At 42.7% G+C, this 18,912-nt stretch overlaps 1 protein-coding gene across 2 annotated transcripts in view; it reads left to right on the forward strand.

Moving 5' to 3' along the window:
* The window catches only part of PCSK6 (proprotein convertase subtilisin/kexin type 6), a 127,305-nt gene that overhangs the window by 51,150 nt on the left and 57,243 nt on the right, over positions 1-18,912 (forward strand). For both annotated transcript variants that reach the window (XM_074318149.2, XM_074318150.2), the window contains exon 7: positions 17,413-17,585. In XM_074318149.2, coding sequence (XP_074174250.2) covers positions 17,413-17,585 — 173 coding nt within the window. The remainder of the gene's footprint in view (positions 1-17,412; positions 17,586-18,912) is intronic.

Genomic DNA, 18,912 nt, shown 5'->3' on the forward strand with positions numbered 1-18,912 from the left:
TTTTCTGTCCTGTGATTTCCATTTGGCTCTTTTTCACTGTTTCCAAATCTTTCCTGAGTTGTCCCTTCTCTTCACCCATAATACCTATCTTTTATTTTAGACACTTTAACATATTTATGAGTTACTTTAAAGTCTTTTGTACTAATTCTAATATCTAGGTCATTTGTGGATATGTTTCTAATGATTAATTTTTCTTCTTACAATGGGTCACATATTCCTCTTTCTTTGCACATGTCTAGTAATTTTTAATTGTACAGTAGACATTTTTATGCTACATTTTTATGCTATTTTGTCAAGACTCTGGATTCTCTTATTTTTGTCTGAGTACTGTTGAGTTTTGTTCTAGCAGTCAGTTCAGTTTTAACTTGTAGAAGTTTAATGATTCTTTTTTTTTTTTATGGTTGATCTCTCTTTCTGATTTGCCCTTAGCTTTAGGGAAATTCCTTTAGTCCAAGCACATAGTGTTTACTGTTAGATCGTGACCCTGCTAATGTTTCAATGGAAAAACTGAAATGTTTACCAAGAGCTCTAAGTTAACAAGACTCACGCTCCAAATTGACTCCCCTGCAGTGGGCAGCAGCTAAAATATCTGCTTAGCTCATTCAGCTTCCAGCTGTTCTTTTCCTCCTGGACTTTTCAGTCTTGCCCAAACATGTTTAGTTCAGAGGTCAACCAAGTGTTTGAGGGGAGTTTATATATGTCCTCTTCTGTAGCTCTCTCTTTTCTGGGATTTCTCTCAATTCCCAGCTGCTATAGCAGTCCCAAACTCTATCCCATGACTCCCCAGGAGAATAAGATTGCACTTTCCTGCTGGAGTTCTAGCCTCTCTCTACCAGAGAAATGGGGAGTTCCCTCAGAGGCGAAGTCATATAAACTTGGATCATACCCAGTATCGTTCCCTTCTTTCCCTTGAATCCTTTGCCTGCCTCTGCCTTCTTCTGGTTGCTTTCCAATGATCTTAACAAGTTGTATTTTAAAAGTTTTTAAATAAATATTTCATCCAGAGTGTATAATTATTGTTTTTAAAGGAGTGTGATAGAGTTACTCTGCTAATATTAGAGCTGAAACTTGCGGTTTTATAGTTCTTTACCAAGTAGATGGTGTATTATCTATTGCTGCATGACTATTATTCCAAAATGTAGCTACTTGGAACAACAAACGTCTGTTATCTAGCACAGATAGATGAGTGATTCTGGCTCAGGGTCACTCATGAGTTTGCAGTCAATCTTTTGTCTGTAACTGTAGTCTGAAAGCTTGACTGGGGCTGGAGGGTCAACTTCCGAGATGGATCACTCATTTCGCTATTGGATGGAGTCCTCAGTTCCCTGTTGGCTGTTGGCAGAAGGCCTTCATTCCTCATCGTGTGTATCTTTATATAGGGTCCTTAGAGTGTCCCCATAACATAGTAGTTAGCATCCCTTAATGTTTTTTTATGACTCAGTCTTAGACGTCACATACCACCACGTTCATTCCTACTTTATTTTTAGAAATAGATCGTTAAGTCTAACATATACTCAAGGGGAGAGGAATTAGGCTGCTACACCATTTGGATGGAAAAGTTGCAGAGAATTTGTGGATGTGGTTTAAAATCACCACAGATGGGCTCCTAAAAATCTGACTATATGGTTATACAAATGGGGTAATTTTTTTCTACCAACTTTCTTTGTAGAATTGCACATTTTTATATGTTTTATAATCTAAAATTATTAAATCAAATGAAAGAAGTAGTAGAACTGTCCAAATTAGATCTTTGAGATAATATTCTTGCTAGAACATTACTAATAGGTTAAGGTAACTTTAAAATATATGTCATGTTTTGTCAAACTGTAGAAGAATACAGAGAAGAAGGTAAAATATCATCCAGATCCTGGTGAAATTAGAAGTAACCATTGCTTACTGAGTACCTGCTAGATAATAGGCACTGATCTAAGGTCTTTGGATATGATTTTATGTAGTCGCCACAAAACACTATGTCATAAAAGCTGCTATTACCCCCATTTTACAGATGAGGAAATGGTTAACTTCCCCAGTATCAAACCAAGCTGAGTCTAGACCCCACCTCTTAACCGCTACTCTAACAAAAGTCTTTAAACCATGGATACAGATGGATGGATAGATGGATTACTGGATGGATGGATCAATATTATTTTATTAATATGTGATCATACTGTAGTTGTTTTTAGTGAAACATATTGTTTAATTTTATGAAAACTTAACACAAGAGAAACCAAGTCAAACTGAATAATTGCTGAACGTCAAATTTAATTTCCTGTTTAATTTTATTTATTTGTTTGATGTTTAATTTTATGCTTAATTTATTTGCCTTATGTGGATTCAGTAGAAAAAGAAACAAATTGAAATTTAAGAATTGCTGAATTTCACATAAATATTTCATTAGAATGAGGAATTTTCTGAAATATCCTTCTGAGTTTATTTATTTAAAAAACAAAGACCAAAAAAACCCCAGATTATGAAAATCTTTAAGAAACCAGGGTTACCATTTTTTTAATTACATGTTTCCCATATTAGGTAATTAGCACGTCAGTTTCTTCTCACCTCTTCACCTCAATTTTATTTCTTTATTTTTTCACATTGTCAGGGTTCAGTATTAACCGTCTGTCACTATGATTCTCACAGTTGTCTTGGCTTCCCACCATCCTTGGCTTCAGCACAGCTTTTTCCATTCCCAAGTTATTTATTTTGATTCGTTTATTTTAATTCGCCAGATTTCATCACTGAGTAACTTTTTCAAGAAAAGATAACTGGTGCCATACTTCCTGAGTTTGGGGAATGTCCAGAGTTTGCCTTTGCACTTGAGGTACATCTGTGTCGCACATCACAGCCTTACATTACAGGGCTTGGTAAATAAACATGTCCATCTGTCTTCCGGAGTCAATGTTGCTTAGCAAAGTTGGAGGCCGGCCTGGTTTCTGGCCCTTGTACGTGACTTGACTTTTTTGGCTTGGAGAGAATTCTTCCTTTATCCTTGACTCCAGTAGCTTTGCTGGACCACCTCTGGGTAAGGACCATTTCATAGCTATCGTTCATGGGTTTCCGTCTACTTGAAAATATCTGGGTATTTTTGAATTTCAGGCAAATTTTCTTCCATTATGGTTTCAAATTTTTATATAGTTCCATATATTCAGTTCTGTTCTTCACGTGTACCATTTCATCCATATATTGGATTTCTATTTCCTGATCTCACATCTCTTTCTAATCATATTTAACTTTTTTTATTTTTTTCCATTTTCTTTTTCCTCAGCTTTTCTCCAGCCTGTCCTCCACATCTCTGGCAGTTTTACTGGTGTCTGTTTTTCCTAACAAAAACTCTAATACAGCTTTCATTTCTAAACTTACTTGATTTTGTTTTCCGTCTATTTCTTTCCTGAGGATGAAGAGACTTGGACCTCTTTCTTTTGTCTTGTTAGCTCTTCATTGGAACCCTTGTATCTGTTCAAGTTCTTGCTTCAGAGAGAAATCATATTGTCATTGAATTTTGGATATTATGGAGAAATGGTTGCGTATACTACTTTGCGTCATTTTTTTTGCACTTGTTATGTATGCCCCTTTTCCTTATTTCTTGCAGCATTTTTGCACAGGTGTCATGCTAGTCACTTTCTGGGTATTGTTAATGACTAGTGGAGAGGAGGAAAGGACTTTCTAGGCCAGTAAATGCTAACATGCGGGGAGGAGTGGCTGGAGAGTGGAACTCCAGGCACCATTGGGTGGTCCCGGATCCTTCCTGTATGTCGTCCAGTAGATCTAAGAGATCTTCTCTCCTGGCCATTGAATTACCGTGCTTCCCCGAAAATAAGACCTAGCTGGACAGTCAGCTCTAATGCGTCTTTTGGAGCAAAAATTAATAATATAAGACCCGGTCTTATTTTACTCTAATATAAGACTTGGTATAATATAATATAACATAATATAATATAATACTGGCTATAATATAATACCGGGTATAATATAATACCAGGTATAATATAATATAATAATATAATATAATACCAGGTCTTATATTAATTTTTGCTCCAAAAGACGCATCAGAGCTGATTGTCCGGCTAGGTCTTATTTTCGGGGAAACACGGTAGCATGAATTCCTGGTCAGAATGCCCTGTTTCTAAAATAATGGACATTTAGGTAGCTTTTCATTTTTGCTGTAAAAGCAGTTCAGTGTAGCAAAGGAAAAACTCCCCAGCCATCCATGCCCCAGTCACCTGGCCCTCAGGTGCGTCGCCTACTCTATGGAGAAATTATACAGCCTTGGGAACTACATCTCCTCTTTGTTTTCAGAGAGGAGAGCGGGGTACTCCTGTGTATTTAACTAGAAGTTCCTATCTTTCATTTTAGAGAAATTTTAATTTTTTTTATTAAGTTGTAGAGCTATACATTGATGATTTGTGCCCTTTTTCTATATGTAATATTTCAATAAAAGTCTGTTTAAAATTTTTTTATTATGTCAGCTTCCTTAGTCTTTTATGACTCCTGGGTTGGGATCTTGCTTAGAAAAGCCCAAGATAATAAATTTATTCTCCTGTATTTCCTCTAAACAGTTGGTTTTATAATAATAGTTCATCTTAAAACTTTATGGTTTTGTCTTTTCTGTTTAGCTTTTTAATCCATATGGAATTTATTTCTGTTCATGGTGTGAAGGAGAGATCCAACTTTATTTTTCCCGCAATTAATATTTAGTGATTTCCACATGCCACCCTTATCATATAAATTCCGCTAGATATACTGGATCCTCTGTTACGTTTCATTAGTCTATTTGTTTTAAGCCCTGAACAATACCTCTTATAGTTTAATAGGATTTTTTTTTTTTTTTTTTTTTGGATACCTGATAGGACAAATTTCCTCTTATGATTCTTTTTCAAAACTTTCTTGGCTATTCTTGCACATTTTCTCTTTCAGATGAACTTGAGAATCTGCTTGTCAAGTTCCATAAAAATTCCAGTTGGGATTTTGATTGGGATTGCATGGAAATTGTAGATTAATTGGGGAGAATTGACATCTTTACAGTATTGAGTCTTCCCACCCAGGAACATGGTATGTTTTTATTTATTCAGGTCTTCTTTGAAATCATTTAAAAAAGTTTTATCACTATCTGCATACCAATCTTATACATTTCTTGATAGGTTTATATCTAGGGTGACCTTTTTAAAATTATATTTCTAATTGGTTATTACTGAAGTGGATATAGGAAAACTATTGATTTTTTGTATATTGATTTTTTATATATTGATTTTTTTTGTATCTGACCACCTTCATGAACTCTATGGTTCATTTTTATTCTCCTGGCTTTTCTAGACAGGTGTAAATAAAAGCTGTCTGTAAATATAATGGTGGTTTGTACCTCTTTAATCTTAATTACTCTCATTTCTTTTTTTTATGACTTATTTCAATGTATAGGGACTCCTGATGAATAAAATCGTGGTGGTTTATAGGTTTTGTTGTTTTATTTCTTATTTATACAGGAATGTTCCTAGAGCTATACCGTTTGTACACGTTTTCTGTAGGTTTCCTGTCGTTACTCTTTATTAAATTAAGAAAAATGTTTATATTCTTAGATTTCTAAGAGGTTTGATATTGAGTTTTATTACAGGATTTTTACAAGCTTCTATTGAGGTAATTATATTATTTTTCAGTTTTACTATTTAATCTGTTCACTGTAGTAAATTACAGTAGTAGATTTCCTAGCATTGGAAATTTCATTCTTCTTCCATTCTTGGAATAAATTGTACTTGATTTATAAGTATTGTTCCTTTACTATATTGCTGCATTCAATTGTTAATATTTCATGTGTGGTTTTGCATCTGTTTTATTAGATGAATTGAACTGCAGTTGCTGTGTTTTTGATGTCCCCGTTCTGTTTGGCTATCAGAATTATGCGGGTTTTTAGAACAACCTAGAAGCTATCTTGTAGTATGCTCTGAAGCAGTTCGTATACTGGGGACAATGCCTGTTTTTGGAAATGTTGGTAGAGTCTGATTAACCAATATGATCAGACATGATGACTCTTTAAAAGGTTAGGTCTATTCAGGTTTCTCTTTGAGAAAATGTTGGTAGTTAAATTGTCCTAGAAAATCATCCATTTTTCCACATTTTCAAATATGTAGCATAGAAATTTAATATCTCATTCTCATAATTAAAAAAAAATGTATCTACCCTATTTATACCTCTAATTTTTCCTAATCTTTTGTGGCAGCTCTCCTTTTTTTCCTTGATCAGACTAATGAAAAATTTGCTATTTCATATACAATAGGGTTTTTTTAGAGAACTAGATTTTTGATGTTTTTGATTGAGTTCTTTTAGTTTCTAATTCATGGATTTCTGCTTTTCTTTGTTTATTATTTCCTGTAGCTTTTAAATTTTTAATATTGTTGTTTTTTCATAGATCCTTGAATAGAATGCTTGGTTCTTTATTTTCAGACTTTGCTGCGCTCTAATAAGTAAATAAATAGTTTATAGCTTTTCTCTCATTACCTACCTCTGGCTTAATTATACAGTGTTCTTACTGTCATTCACATCTGAATAATTTTTTTATTTCAGCTTTGATTTTTCTCTTTAACTCAAGAATTATTTATAAGGGATTCAAAATTTTTTTTCCAGCTGCATAGAATTTTTTAGTGCTCCTTTTGTTGAGCAGTTTTCACTTTATTGCATTGGGATCAGAGGCTGTGTTCTGTATAATTAATTTCTGCCTTTTTGAATTTGTTGAGAATTTCTTTGTGATCTAATACATGTTTAATCTTGGTAAATATCACAATGGATATTTGAAGAGTATCTTTATTCTATTTGAAGAGTATCTTTATTTTATTTGAAGAGTATCTTTATTCTATTTTTACTAAGTGTAAAATAAATTTGATCAGAGGTTGTACGTGGGGGCCCATAGCCTGCCTTGACCTGCTCGTGTGACCCACAAAAGTATTTTTTTTAAAACTTGAGCAAGAATTTACAAATCAAGAGATTTCCTGTAAAGATATGGACTGGGGGTTTCTCTTGATACCTCTTTATTGATAAGTAGTGTTCCATGGAGTGGACGTGCCACGGTTGGTTTAACCATTCACCCGTTGAAAGACATCTGGATTGTTTCTAGTTTGGGGCGTTTACAAGTAAAGCACCTAGAAACATTCTTGTATAGGTTTTTGTGTGAGGTCAGGCTTCATTTCTTTGGAATTATGTTCAGGAGTGTAGTTGCTGGGTTGTGTAAGAGTTACATGTTTATTTTAGAAGAAACTGGCAAATTGTTTTCCAGAGAAGTGGTACCATTTTATATTCTCCCTAGCAATGTGTGAGTCATCCAGTTTCTGTGCATGCTTGCCAGTATTTAGTATCATGATGGTTTTTTTTTTCTTTTGTTTTTAAAGCCATTCTGATAGGTATGTAGCGATTACCTCCATTAATTTGCGTTTTGCTAAAGCCAGTGATGTTGGGTATCTTTCCGTGTGCTTATTTGCCCTCTCTACGTACATTCTCTTCAGTGAAACATCTCATCATGTCTTTTGCCCATTTTGTGAATGAAGTGTTTGATTTTTAACTGTTGAGCGTCGAGAGTTCTTTATATATTCTAGTTACTCGTCCTTTGATGACTATGTTGTTTGTGAATTTTTTCTCCCACGTTGTAGCTTGTCTTTTCATCCTCTTTCACAGGGTCTTTGGCAGAAAAAAGTGTTTAATTTTGATGAAACCCACTTTATCACTTTTTCTTTTTATGGGTCATGCTTTTTGCTGTCCACCTAAGAGCTCTTTGCCGTGGCTTGCATCCTGACTAGTCTCTGTTTTTACCTAAAAGGTCTGTAGGTTTAGGTTTTACATTTCAAATTCCATTTTGAGAGATCTGCTTTGAGTTCATTTTGTACAAAGGGTGCAGCTTAAGTCAAAGATTCTTGTTTTGGTTTTGTTTTGTTTGCCTGTGGATGTCTGAGAGTTGTAGCACCATTTGCTGAAATGCCCATTATGCTTCCATTGAGTTGCTTTAGTACTTTGGTCACAAATCGGTGGGGCGTATTTGTGTGGGTTTATTTCTGGGTTCTCTGTCTGTCCCTTTGATCTATGTGCCTGTCCTCTGCCACTGCACAGTTTTGAAATGGGGTAGACTGATTGCTCCCACGTTACTTTTCTTTTTCAAAGTTGTTTTAGCTATTCTAGTTCTTTTGCCTTTCCATACAAATGTTATCATTATCTTGTCACTATCTCCAAAAAATATTTGCTGGGATCTTGGTAGGGGTTGTGTCAAACTTGTATATCAATTGGGAGAAGCGACATCTTTCAAGTCATGAACACGATATGTCTCTCCATTTATTTAGCTCATCTTCGTTTCTTTCCCCAGTCAGCATTATGCAGCTTTCACTCTACAAGTCCTATGCATGTTTGGTTAGACTGACACCTAAGGGTTCCATTTTGTTTTAAGCTATTTACATGGCATCATATTTTGAATTTCCATGTCTATGTGTTCGTTGTTAATTTATAGAAAATATGGGTGTTGTTTGTGTGTTGATCTTGTATCCTGCAACTTTTCTGAACTCACTTATTAGTTCTAGGAGTAGATTCCTTGAGATTTGATACTTGGTAATGTCATCTGCAAATAGGGGCAGTTTGGTTTCTTCTTTCTGATCGATATTCTGCACATTTCCTTTTCTTGCCTTATTGCTCTGACTAGAGCTCTAACCCAGAGCAGATATGCTTACCTTGTTCCTGACCTTCAGGAGACAGCATTCAGTCTTTCATCACCGAGTATGATGTTACCTGTAGGGTGTTTGTCCATGCTCTTTAGCAAATTAACTATGTACCATTTATACCTAGTTTTTTGTTTTGGGGGTTTTGGGGTTATTTTTTGTTTTGTTTTTTGGATTTTAAATGAATGGGTGTTGAATTTTGTCATTGCTTTTTCTTCATTGACTGGTATAGTCATGTGATTTTGCTTCTTTAACTCGTTATTATGGTGGGTTATATTGGTGGCTTTTTGAATATTGATCCAGTCTTGAATCTGTTGGATAATTCCCCACTTAGTCATGGTGTTTTCTTTTTCCATAGTACTGAAATCTGTTTGCTAATATTTTGTTAAGGGTTTTGTATCTATATTCTTAAGGATTTGGGGTTTATAATTTCCTTTTTTTTTTTTTTTTTTTTTTTTTTTTTGACTGTCTTTGTCTGCTTTTGGTCTCAGGGTTATACCAGCTTCAGTAAATGAATTAGAACATGTTCCTTACTCTTTTATGTCCTAGAAGTGATTGGGTAGAATTGGTGTTGATTTTTCAGACTTTTAGTAGGCCTCCAGTGAAAGCATTTGGCCCTGAAGATCTCTTTTTCGGGAGATTTTTTTAAATTACAAAGTCAATTTCTTATATAGCTTTTTCAGTGATTATGTTATGTTATAACAGTCTGGGTGTTGTCATTTTACCAGCTCAAGTGAGGTATAGAAACCTTACTTCCTTTACATTCTGTTACCCTCCATTGTTTATAATTTTCTTAAATATTTCTCTACAGACAGTATTATAATTTTTGCTTCAATTGTGAAACATAATTTAGAAAATTCAAGAGGAGAAGGAAAGCCTATTGTAGCCGTGGGTTTATGTGTCTTGCCAACTTTTGATAGAGTGTAGCCATTATTTCTTCTAGTACTTTTTTAGCCCTATCTCCATCCTCTGCTTCTGGGATTCCAATGACACAAATGTTAGATCTTTTGTTATGAGTCTCTAAGACTCTTTTCGTTTTTTTCGAGATTTTGTTGTTATCGTTTTATTTTTTTAGTCTGTTTTCTCTTCGTTGTTCAGATTGGGCAATTTCTATTGTTACATCTTCCAGCTTACCCTTTCTCTACTCTGTCCCCTGCATTCTGTTGTTGAGCCCATTCGGTGACCTGAAGCCTGGATTGTCCCTTTGCAGTCGTAGCTCTTTGGTGCTAGGCCATAGCAGTGACCCAACGAGGACAGCGGCCACCAAGCCTGTGAGCAGGAACAGAAGCAGAAAGGAAGTTTCCGTGATGTGCACGTGTATTCATTTCCTTGACCAAATTCACATTCTTTCCAAACGTACCTTGGCCTTGCTTCTCTCTCTTGGCCTAAAATGGAATAAGCCATGCCTTTCAAGCTTCCTCTGATAACTGGACTAATAGGAAGGTAGAGAGAAAGGATAACAGTCGTCAGTCTAAGCCTGTCTTCTCGCTTAGCCTTTCTTTACTCACTCATTCTGTTAACCCTTATAAAACTGTGATGCCGCTTCCTTCTTGCCCAGCTGCTTCTGGCTGGCATTGGTGGTCGGCAGCTCTCAGACTTGGCCACACCCGCCGCCATCAGCTCACCTCCGGGGTGAGCTCCATGGGGCACAGTCCTTCCTGCTGGTACCTGCAGACATGTAAAGGCACCTTGCAGACTGTGAGCTGAGGCTGAGTCTGGCCACTGCCTCAGGTCCCCCTTCTGGTATCCCATGACACATGCCCTCTGGGGGACCAGGTGTCCACACTGGTCTGAGCAGAACTCGCTCTGTCAGGGAAATGCACAACTGCAGGCCAGGTGAGTGATGCCCTCGCCCCTGCCCCTTGAACTTTAGGAGGAACTGGCCGTGGGCAGGTTCCTCACCTGCACTGATGCTTCACAAGGTTCACACATTTTCCTGCGGCAGGACAGGTATCACCTAGGACACACCATTTTTAGTACAGTTTGCCCTGCATCTAGCTTCTTCCAGAAGCCTCCCTAGCCTGAGTGACAGAGCAGGCAGCAGGGGAGCAGGACAGCTGGAGGCTGCCAGGACCCCCTCTCTGTGCCTGGCAGATGCTTTGAAACCGGAAAGCTCCCCTGCTCAGGCCTCACGAAATCCGTGCATCATCTCAGCCTATGTGTAGTCTGTTTCTGGGAAGGAAAACGGGATGGCGACAGCCAGGTTTCTGTGTGTTTTTTTGTTCTGTATGTTGATTGGGGAACTGGATCATGTTTCTTCTTTCATAAACATGAAAATGTTAAGTACATAACAGTCAAATTAATCTGCACCCATAAATCTGCCCATTATGTTCGTTCCCAGTCACAGAATTCGGTCTCATTAGTGGTTCCATTAAGCAGTCTGGGCTTGTGGGCATTTTCAGGACAGTTTAAGCTACACATTAATCTTCAAAGGCTCCAAGTGATTTGCAAGTGCAGTGGGATTTCAGATGCATTGTGGGGTTAGGGAGGATTGAGTGACCGAGGGCAGCTACTAGGTAGGAGCAGGTAATCTACAGGTGCTGGGGTCCCCAGCCCTCACCCCTAACTCTCATCCAAGGCCCCTGCCTGCTGGGTCTGAGTGTCCCCAGCCTAAGCAGCAGCCGTGGGAAGGGGGAGATGGATAGGATGGGCCATAGGTCCTTCTGCCCCATATCCCTTGGTGGCCACGCCCTCCCCAGGGGGACAGCTGAGACTGGCTTACACTTGGGGTTCCTGAGCTTGTCCTCAGAAGCACTGAGCGAGAAGTAGCTTTGCTCTTGGGTGCATTGAGAAAGGGAGACCGACAAGGACAGAGCATGTGCAGGTCCAAGGGACACATTCCTGGGTGGCTTTTGTTCATGGCAGTGTCTTATCTTCATGGTGGTGTGATGGTCTTATTTGTACCATCTTCTTGTCCCCTTGGAGGCCAGTTCAGGCATGTGCTGGCTTACTCTGTCACAAGCGCACGTCCTCTCAGGGTTCCTTGCTGTCCCCACATACAGGGTGGCTATTTGGGTGCCCCGCCTCCTCAGAAGTCTGCTGCTTTGCCTGGTGTTCCACGCTGCTGACTCTCAGAGAATTGCTGTGTGCCCCTGGGCAATGTGCTGCTGTTCTCTGGTCCCTGCTATTGAAGTCCTTGTAGATTTCAAATCCCTCGATCACTGCTGAGGCTCTGCCAGGTTTTACCATTCTTTGAAAAATCAGCAGAACCTGCTTAGGAAAGAGTGACCCGTTTTAAAAGACCATTTTCATTATTATTTAGGGATGGCAAGGCCAACAGATCAGGAGACAATGGCCATGAACACGGTTTGTTATTCACAGTCCCCAAGCAAAGGGGACATGCCACACCATGAGAGAGCCACACAGGGATGGTCAGGGGACAGGGAGCTGACGCCTTATTGTGGTTTCTGCAGGAAGGAGGAGGCAGGCTGGCTACGCAGCTTTGGGACTGGCCAGTTTGAATAATTTCAGGGCTCTGGGTATAGGGGCTGTCCCGAGTTGTCTGGTACATACCTGGCTCTGGGCAGGAGAATAGTGTCCCCACGTGTAAGGGCTCCATGAAGGAGGTGTTTGGGGGTATGGGCTCTGGTTGGCTTGCACGTGAAAGGGGCACTCACAGGGGAGTTGTTTGCTCTCTCTAGGAATTGGCCAACTCTGGGGTATGGGGATGTCAGACCTTCCAGGGTCAGCAAAGCCCCACAGTGTCAAAGCATCAGAAAATAAAAGACATGGTTAATGCAAGGCCCAATCTAGGTCGGGCTTCCTCCCATGGACATGGGGCTCCGTGGAGGACATACCCACTTCCGCTCCGGAAGGAGATAGAACCGCTCCAACAGGAGGCCCAGGAGACTTGTCTTGCAGTCCACGCTGGTCTCCAGGCACTTCATGTGACAGGGACGTCTGTGTGCCTTGACCTGTTGGCAGGCCACAGCTGCCTGGGGTCCACAGAATGAGGTGGCAATGAGGGCACAGCGAGAGATTTCACAGCCCTGGACTGTCTTAGGCAGTAATGAGAGTTGACAGAGACCTCTCAGGTTTGAAACATTTCTAAACAACTGTTGGAACTTCACTTGGCCCCGAATGGCTGCTGGTAGAACAGAATGTACTATAGTTTCAGTGGGAAACAAACAGAGAAACCATTCTCTGTGGATTTACCACAGTAAACTCAGGATTAATGAGCAAATGCACTGGGGAGGCCTATTTGTCACACTGAGGAAGCCGCAATCTAATTGTACTCGCCACTGTCCATTGCTCTTATATTACCATCCGTTTGCTGAAGGCAAAATACGCTAGTTACTTCTCGATAAACAGAAGTGGGCCAGCGTGTTCAGCTCCCCTGCCCTCTTCCAGACAGCAGCAGCCTGGTTGATCTGTGACTTCTTGTATTGGTGTGTGTGCATATGTGTGTGTGTACGTGTACGTGTGTGTACATGTATGTGTGTACATGAATGTGTGTGTGTGTGCATGTACATATGTGTGTGTTCGTGTGTGTGTTCTTTCCATTCCTTTTTTTTTTTTTTCACCCAATAGAAACTTATTTTGTCTCAGTTCTGGAGGCTGGAAGTTCAAGATCAAGTGTCAGCAGGGTTGGTTTCTTCTGAGGCCTCTCTCCTCTTGCAAATGGCTGCCTCTCCCTGTGTCTTCACACGGTCGTCCCTCGGTCTAAATTTCCATTTCTTATATGGGACACAGTCATAGGGGTTGAGGCCCATCCATGTGGCCTCATTTTAGCTTAACCACCTCTTTAAAGGCCTTATCTCCAAATATGCATGCAGTCACGCTCTGATCTCCCCGTGGTCTTTTAACATGGAGCGTCCTCAGAACGGTTTCGGGGGAAGTGCTGTGTCGCGTGGGCCTACAGGGCCGGCTGCACGTCAATAGGCCTGCCCTGCCTTATAAAGCCTGTCAATTGGAAGGCTGCACAATAAATTAGAAGCAGGGGGATAAACTAGAAGGATGGGTCACTATGAAAAAAGTGCTGTTGGTTTTTTAAGCTTTACCTAGAGACTTGTGAAATCATTCATTCCAGCAAGTTCTCCCGGGGCCTTTAAAATGTTACTGGGTTCAGGCAGTTTTATCAGAAGGCATGTATTGCTTAACGTGAGGAAGGCCTGTGTGATTCTTTCCTGTGTGCCGCTCCTGTGGGGACCAGACTGTCTGTCGGGCACACTCTGGGTGATTCACCCAAACACAAAACCTGTCAGATTCTACAGCTCACCCCACTCCTTCTGAAGACCCTTCTACCTTGTGCCCACAGATGGATCCCGAGGGGACCAGTCAGACATGTATCTCCTGCTGCCATGAACTCTGAACCCAACTCACGGCAGCCATCGCGAGCATGCAAACAACGGGGAATTAATTTGCCACCCAAATTGTCTGTCCAAATTATTTTTTTTGTGCCTGACAATTTGTGGTAAAGGGGCCCTTCGTTTTTCATTAGAGAAGTGATTACTGATTTTCTTCAATTTGGCATTTCCAGAGAAACACGCGCATTTAAAGCTAATATTGGAACAGCAGGTTTCTACTGAAAACATTTACCTTTTCTTTGTTGGCAGCCTGTCAGTGTTGGGGAAAACAGATGCTTCATTAAAACCTAAATACATTGTGCTTTGTTTCTCACACATCAGTCACTCTTCTTTCGAGATGAAAAGCACCGTGAGAGGTGTCAGGAAATCATTCTGTTCATATATTTATTTCTGCATATTTTTGGATGTCTCCTGGCATCTCTTTCTTGTCCAAAAATAGGCATTCTAACACCTATAACTTGCCTGGAGAAGTCCCAGACTCGTGGCTTAGATTTTCCCATTAGAACCTCAGAGCTGATTGTGGCTGCCTACGGGGCTGGCAGCATCTCTCAACCTAGAAAAGCTCATTGCTGAAAGTCAGGGCATCAAGCACGCAGCTGGCATTTCTCACACAGCACCGGGGCCCAGGACCACCATATATTTAATCTTCTCAACTACCCCACCCGGTAAATACTGTGGAGAGCAAGAGCTCCTAGAATTTGAGACCCTGGCCCAAGGTCAAACAGAGCCAAGCCTCCACCCCGGGATTCTCTCCGCTGCCCTTTCCCTCACTGCAAGCTGCTCTTTATCTTGTCAGGGGCCACCCCACAACACTAACGTCCCACACTGGCTAGGACCCCTCTCGTGACTGAGACAGCACCTGAGCCCAGTGTCTCTGACACAGCCAGGGGATAGAAGACCTGGGCACCCAGACCAGTGACTGGGGAAAGAGCAGTCAGGCCACCCAGTCTCTCTCGTCCACCCAGAAATCAGAAAGGAGGCAGTACAATGAGCTGATGTGACAGAGGTGGCTCTGACCCCCCGGAAAACAAAAAAAGGAACCCCACAATCGATGTCAATAAGCCAGAACAGATTTGGCCCGCACTGTAATTCCCTGATCTTTAGGGGGAAATTAGTTCTTACACTGTTGAAATTAAGCAACTCTGTTTATCAAAAAACTCTAAACAGCGTAAGACGACAAAGCATCACCGGGAAGAAGATACTTATAACGTGTGTAACCAACAAGGATGAATTCCCAGTACAGGCGAAACTAAGCACACATACAACTGTACTAAAAATGCCAGTTTCCAAAGTCAATGGAAAGAACAATCCAAACATCTGAGCAGTTTTATCTGTGAGGGGTGGGGCTGGGGAGTGGCCCCTGTGGGTCACGTTCGTGTTTGTACTGGGTGGAGGGGTCACAGGCGCCCGTTGTGTTATAGGCTCTCTAACACGCAGGTGACGTACCATCCTTCATTCGTATCAAATAGTGCGTGTTTTTACAAAAAGGGTAAAAAGTCATTGGTTATGAGCAAACCCTGGAAGTAGGTGCCATTACCCCCATATTTACAAATGGGAAACAGGCTCCGTGGGGCTCAAGCTAGCTGCTAACACGTGCGCTGAGGGCTTACTGAGTGCCAGGCACTGTACACGAATCACCTTTTTAGTTTAGAAGGTGGCTGTAAGCCATGAAGCAGGCGCTCACGGGGAAAACTTGAACTTGAACTTGAACTTGGACTTCCAGCCTTGAGAACTGTCAGAAGTACATGTCTGTTGTTTAAGCCCCCGGCCAGTGGCATTTTGCGATGGCAGCCCAAGCTGGCTACGACAAGCCCTCACCTGCCTGGTTGCAGGAAGGCCAGGGAAGCCGCCATTGTTCAGACACCAACATGGTGCCACATGGCAAGGGGACGTGGATGCCTCGTCACCTGCCCTCAGTGAGAGGCCCATGGAGCAGAGCTCTCACCCAGTGTCCCTCGGAGCCAGCAGGAGCGAGACGGGACATGACAGCATAATATCCCCACAACTAGAGTCTTAAGTAGATGGGCCGGGAGGATGTAATTTACATAAAACCATGAGCCCTGAGCACCTGGGGAAGTGTCCCCTCACAGAATTTCCCGTGTGTGGTTCTTCCCATTCGGGCCTGGACCATGGCTTTTAACCTCGGGGAAAAGTCACCATTTTGTTTTTTAAAATCAGTTATATCCAGAGTTTCTGTTTTTTGAGTACCCACTATATGCCGACGATGTACATTCTGGGTTATAGAATGAGTAGATCCAGTCCAGTCAAGGAGATATGGGGGGGCCCTCCACTTGGTAAGGGGAACCCCAGAAAGAGTGCTGCCTGGGCTGGGGGTACATGGGACGGGGAGCAGCAACCATTAACAGTCATGTCTTGGAAGAATTGTTAGTGGTACAGGGAACTTGGAGAGAAATTATATGCTGTGGGCAAAGGAAAATGCTAGAAGAAAATAACCCAGATATTATCACTAGTTATTTCTCTGTTTCCCAAACTTTCTGCAAAGAGCATATATTAGTCTTACAATCAGAAAAGTCCCGTTTTCTGTTCCGTCTTAAATAGCTCTAAGATTTAGAATTCATTTTGTTGAAAGGCATGGCCACCACACACCTGGGGCTGGGCCCAATGCTGGAGGGGCTTCTGAGTGGGGGGGCTGTGGGTGCTGAGTGGCCACCTCGAGTACTGCTCTGGGGGCTGGGCAGGCAGACGTTCCCCGAGCTTCAGAGAGGTCCAGCTGTACATATCTACTACTGTCAAAGCAGGACGTGTGGTGGCCTTCATGCCCCAGTCACGTGCCAGCCTCACTGAGCCCCCCTCTCTGGGTGAGGCCTTGGGGTCGGGGGCCACATCTGCTGGATGCAGAGGCCGGCTCTGGACACGGTGCCAAGAATGAGAGAGACCCCTGGCCAGGGAGGCAGGTGCTGGGAGAGGCCTGTGGGAGCCCACTCACCCCATCTCCTTTTGGGGTGCTCCTGGGAAGCTGTACTCCCCATCTCCAAAAGCCCCTCCAGGAAGCATGGACCTGAACACAAGGGATGGCAGCCCCTCCTCAACTGGCTAGGGTGTGACCTTCTGTCTCCTAATTATAAATCAGGTGGAATCATTCTTTTTCATGAGAAATAAAGATCAACTATTAACAGCCAGGCAAATGCTAGCATAGAACTGTCCATTTTCAAATACAACGTGACATCGTGGTACTGAGGGGACTGTACCTTTGTTCGCTTTGTTGCCATCGTGCCTTGGGGACACTACCCCGTGGCCAAGGGTGTCGTTTTAATTTTTTCACATTGACCAGCATCGAGTGGGGAGAGAGGTGTCCAACGTGGTGTGGGACAGACTCCCAAGCTGTGTGGGGCTCTCCGTCCCGTCCCTGTGCCCGGGGTGACAGTCCCTGCGGACAGGTACCCAGGTGGCACCTCCTCCTGTCCTTGCAGGCATCCGTATGCTGGACGGCGATGTGACCGACGTGGTGGAGGCCAAGTCCCTGGGCATCAGACCCAACTACATTGACATATACAGCGCGAGCTGGGGACCCGACGACGACGGGAAGACGGTGGACGGGCCCGGCCGACTGGCGAAGCAGGCCTTCGAGTATGGCATTAAAAAGGTGGAGTGACCCAGGGCTGCGGGGGAGCTTATGGGTGGGGGTGGGGGGACTGGGCGGGGGAGTAGAAAAAGATTAACAATTAAAAATCAGAGTGACAAAAGCCAGAGCCCCGAAATGGGACTGGGAAGTCCCTACTGTGCCAGGCCAGAGTGACAGAGAAGCCATTTGGGGTCTCAGGGGAGTGGCCGTCTCAGAGCAGAAGTATTTCACCTCCTTATGGAGTAGCTGGTGCAGCGAGAGCAAGCGGGTCACCTGCCAGCCCCGGGCCTCTGTGCCTTGGAGCCTGACCCCCGGCTGACGGGTGTGTGCAGGTGGGTGGCACGGGTCTCAACCCGACCACCTGGCCTGGTATTTGGACCGTGCAGTGGAAGAGGTGTCCTGGCCTCTGCCCAGCTGCTCACGAAAGGACCCCGCCCTGCAGCTTTCTGCGCCCCCCGAAGCAGGAAGTCTCAGTGGTGTTGCCCTCCCTGCCAGCACACAGACCAACACACTTAGAATTTCTTGGATGGAACCTCCCCCGGACTAAACATCCCAGGGCTGATTCTCCTCGACTGGAGGAGGGGACACAGAAGAGGCTGGCAGACTCCTCCCTGGAAGCCCGTCCCCTGTCCCTCTGTGATCACCCATTCTGGGTCCTTGTGAGTCAGAAAGACTGGGGGTGGGGGCAGGGGGTACTGGAGATGACCCAGCTGTAACAAGCAGGGTGGCAAAGCAGATTTCTGGGCGAGGACAGCTTCTTGGAGCACACAGCTCTGGTCAGCATCCAGGTGGCCCTGAGTGACCCAAAAGCCCTGGCCAAAGCATAAGGTGTGGCCCTGTGATGCTGCGAGGGTTTGAGCAGGAAACCCAGGCACCCCTGGGGAGTGTCTGTACCTCTGACTTCTGTGACAGACAGGACAGTGGGGCTGGGGGGGGGGGCCCACTTTATTATTTATAGACTTTCAAACTTCTCTTAGCAGTTCTTATTGTAACCCATTGCCCTGATGAAGATGTATTTGATGAATAGTTAATGAATGAATCAGATAGTACGGGAGGGTTACATTGAAAGTCGCCTTTCTTTATCTCCCCCTGCCCATCCCCTAGCCCTGCCCCACAGAAGAGCAATCTTTTTTAACCCTGTTTATGGTTTTATTTTTTTCTAAACAATACGATTTGATTGCTTTTCTGGATGTATTGACTTTGGTTATTTTCTATTAATTTATTTTTATGGGGGTTGCATACTTATGTCTTAGAATGCCCCCAACCTGGCCACACACCCCCACTATGGAACGCCTGGGTGTTCCCCCATTTCCTCACTCTTCCCTGTCTGAGGCCTCACCTGGCCAGG

The sequence above is a fragment of the Rhinolophus sinicus genome, chromosome 13 (genome assembly GCF_057876585.1).
Source record: "Rhinolophus sinicus isolate RSI-liver-muscle chromosome 13, RSI-T2T, whole genome shotgun sequence".
NCBI lineage: Eukaryota > Metazoa > Chordata > Mammalia > Chiroptera > Rhinolophidae > Rhinolophus > Rhinolophus sinicus.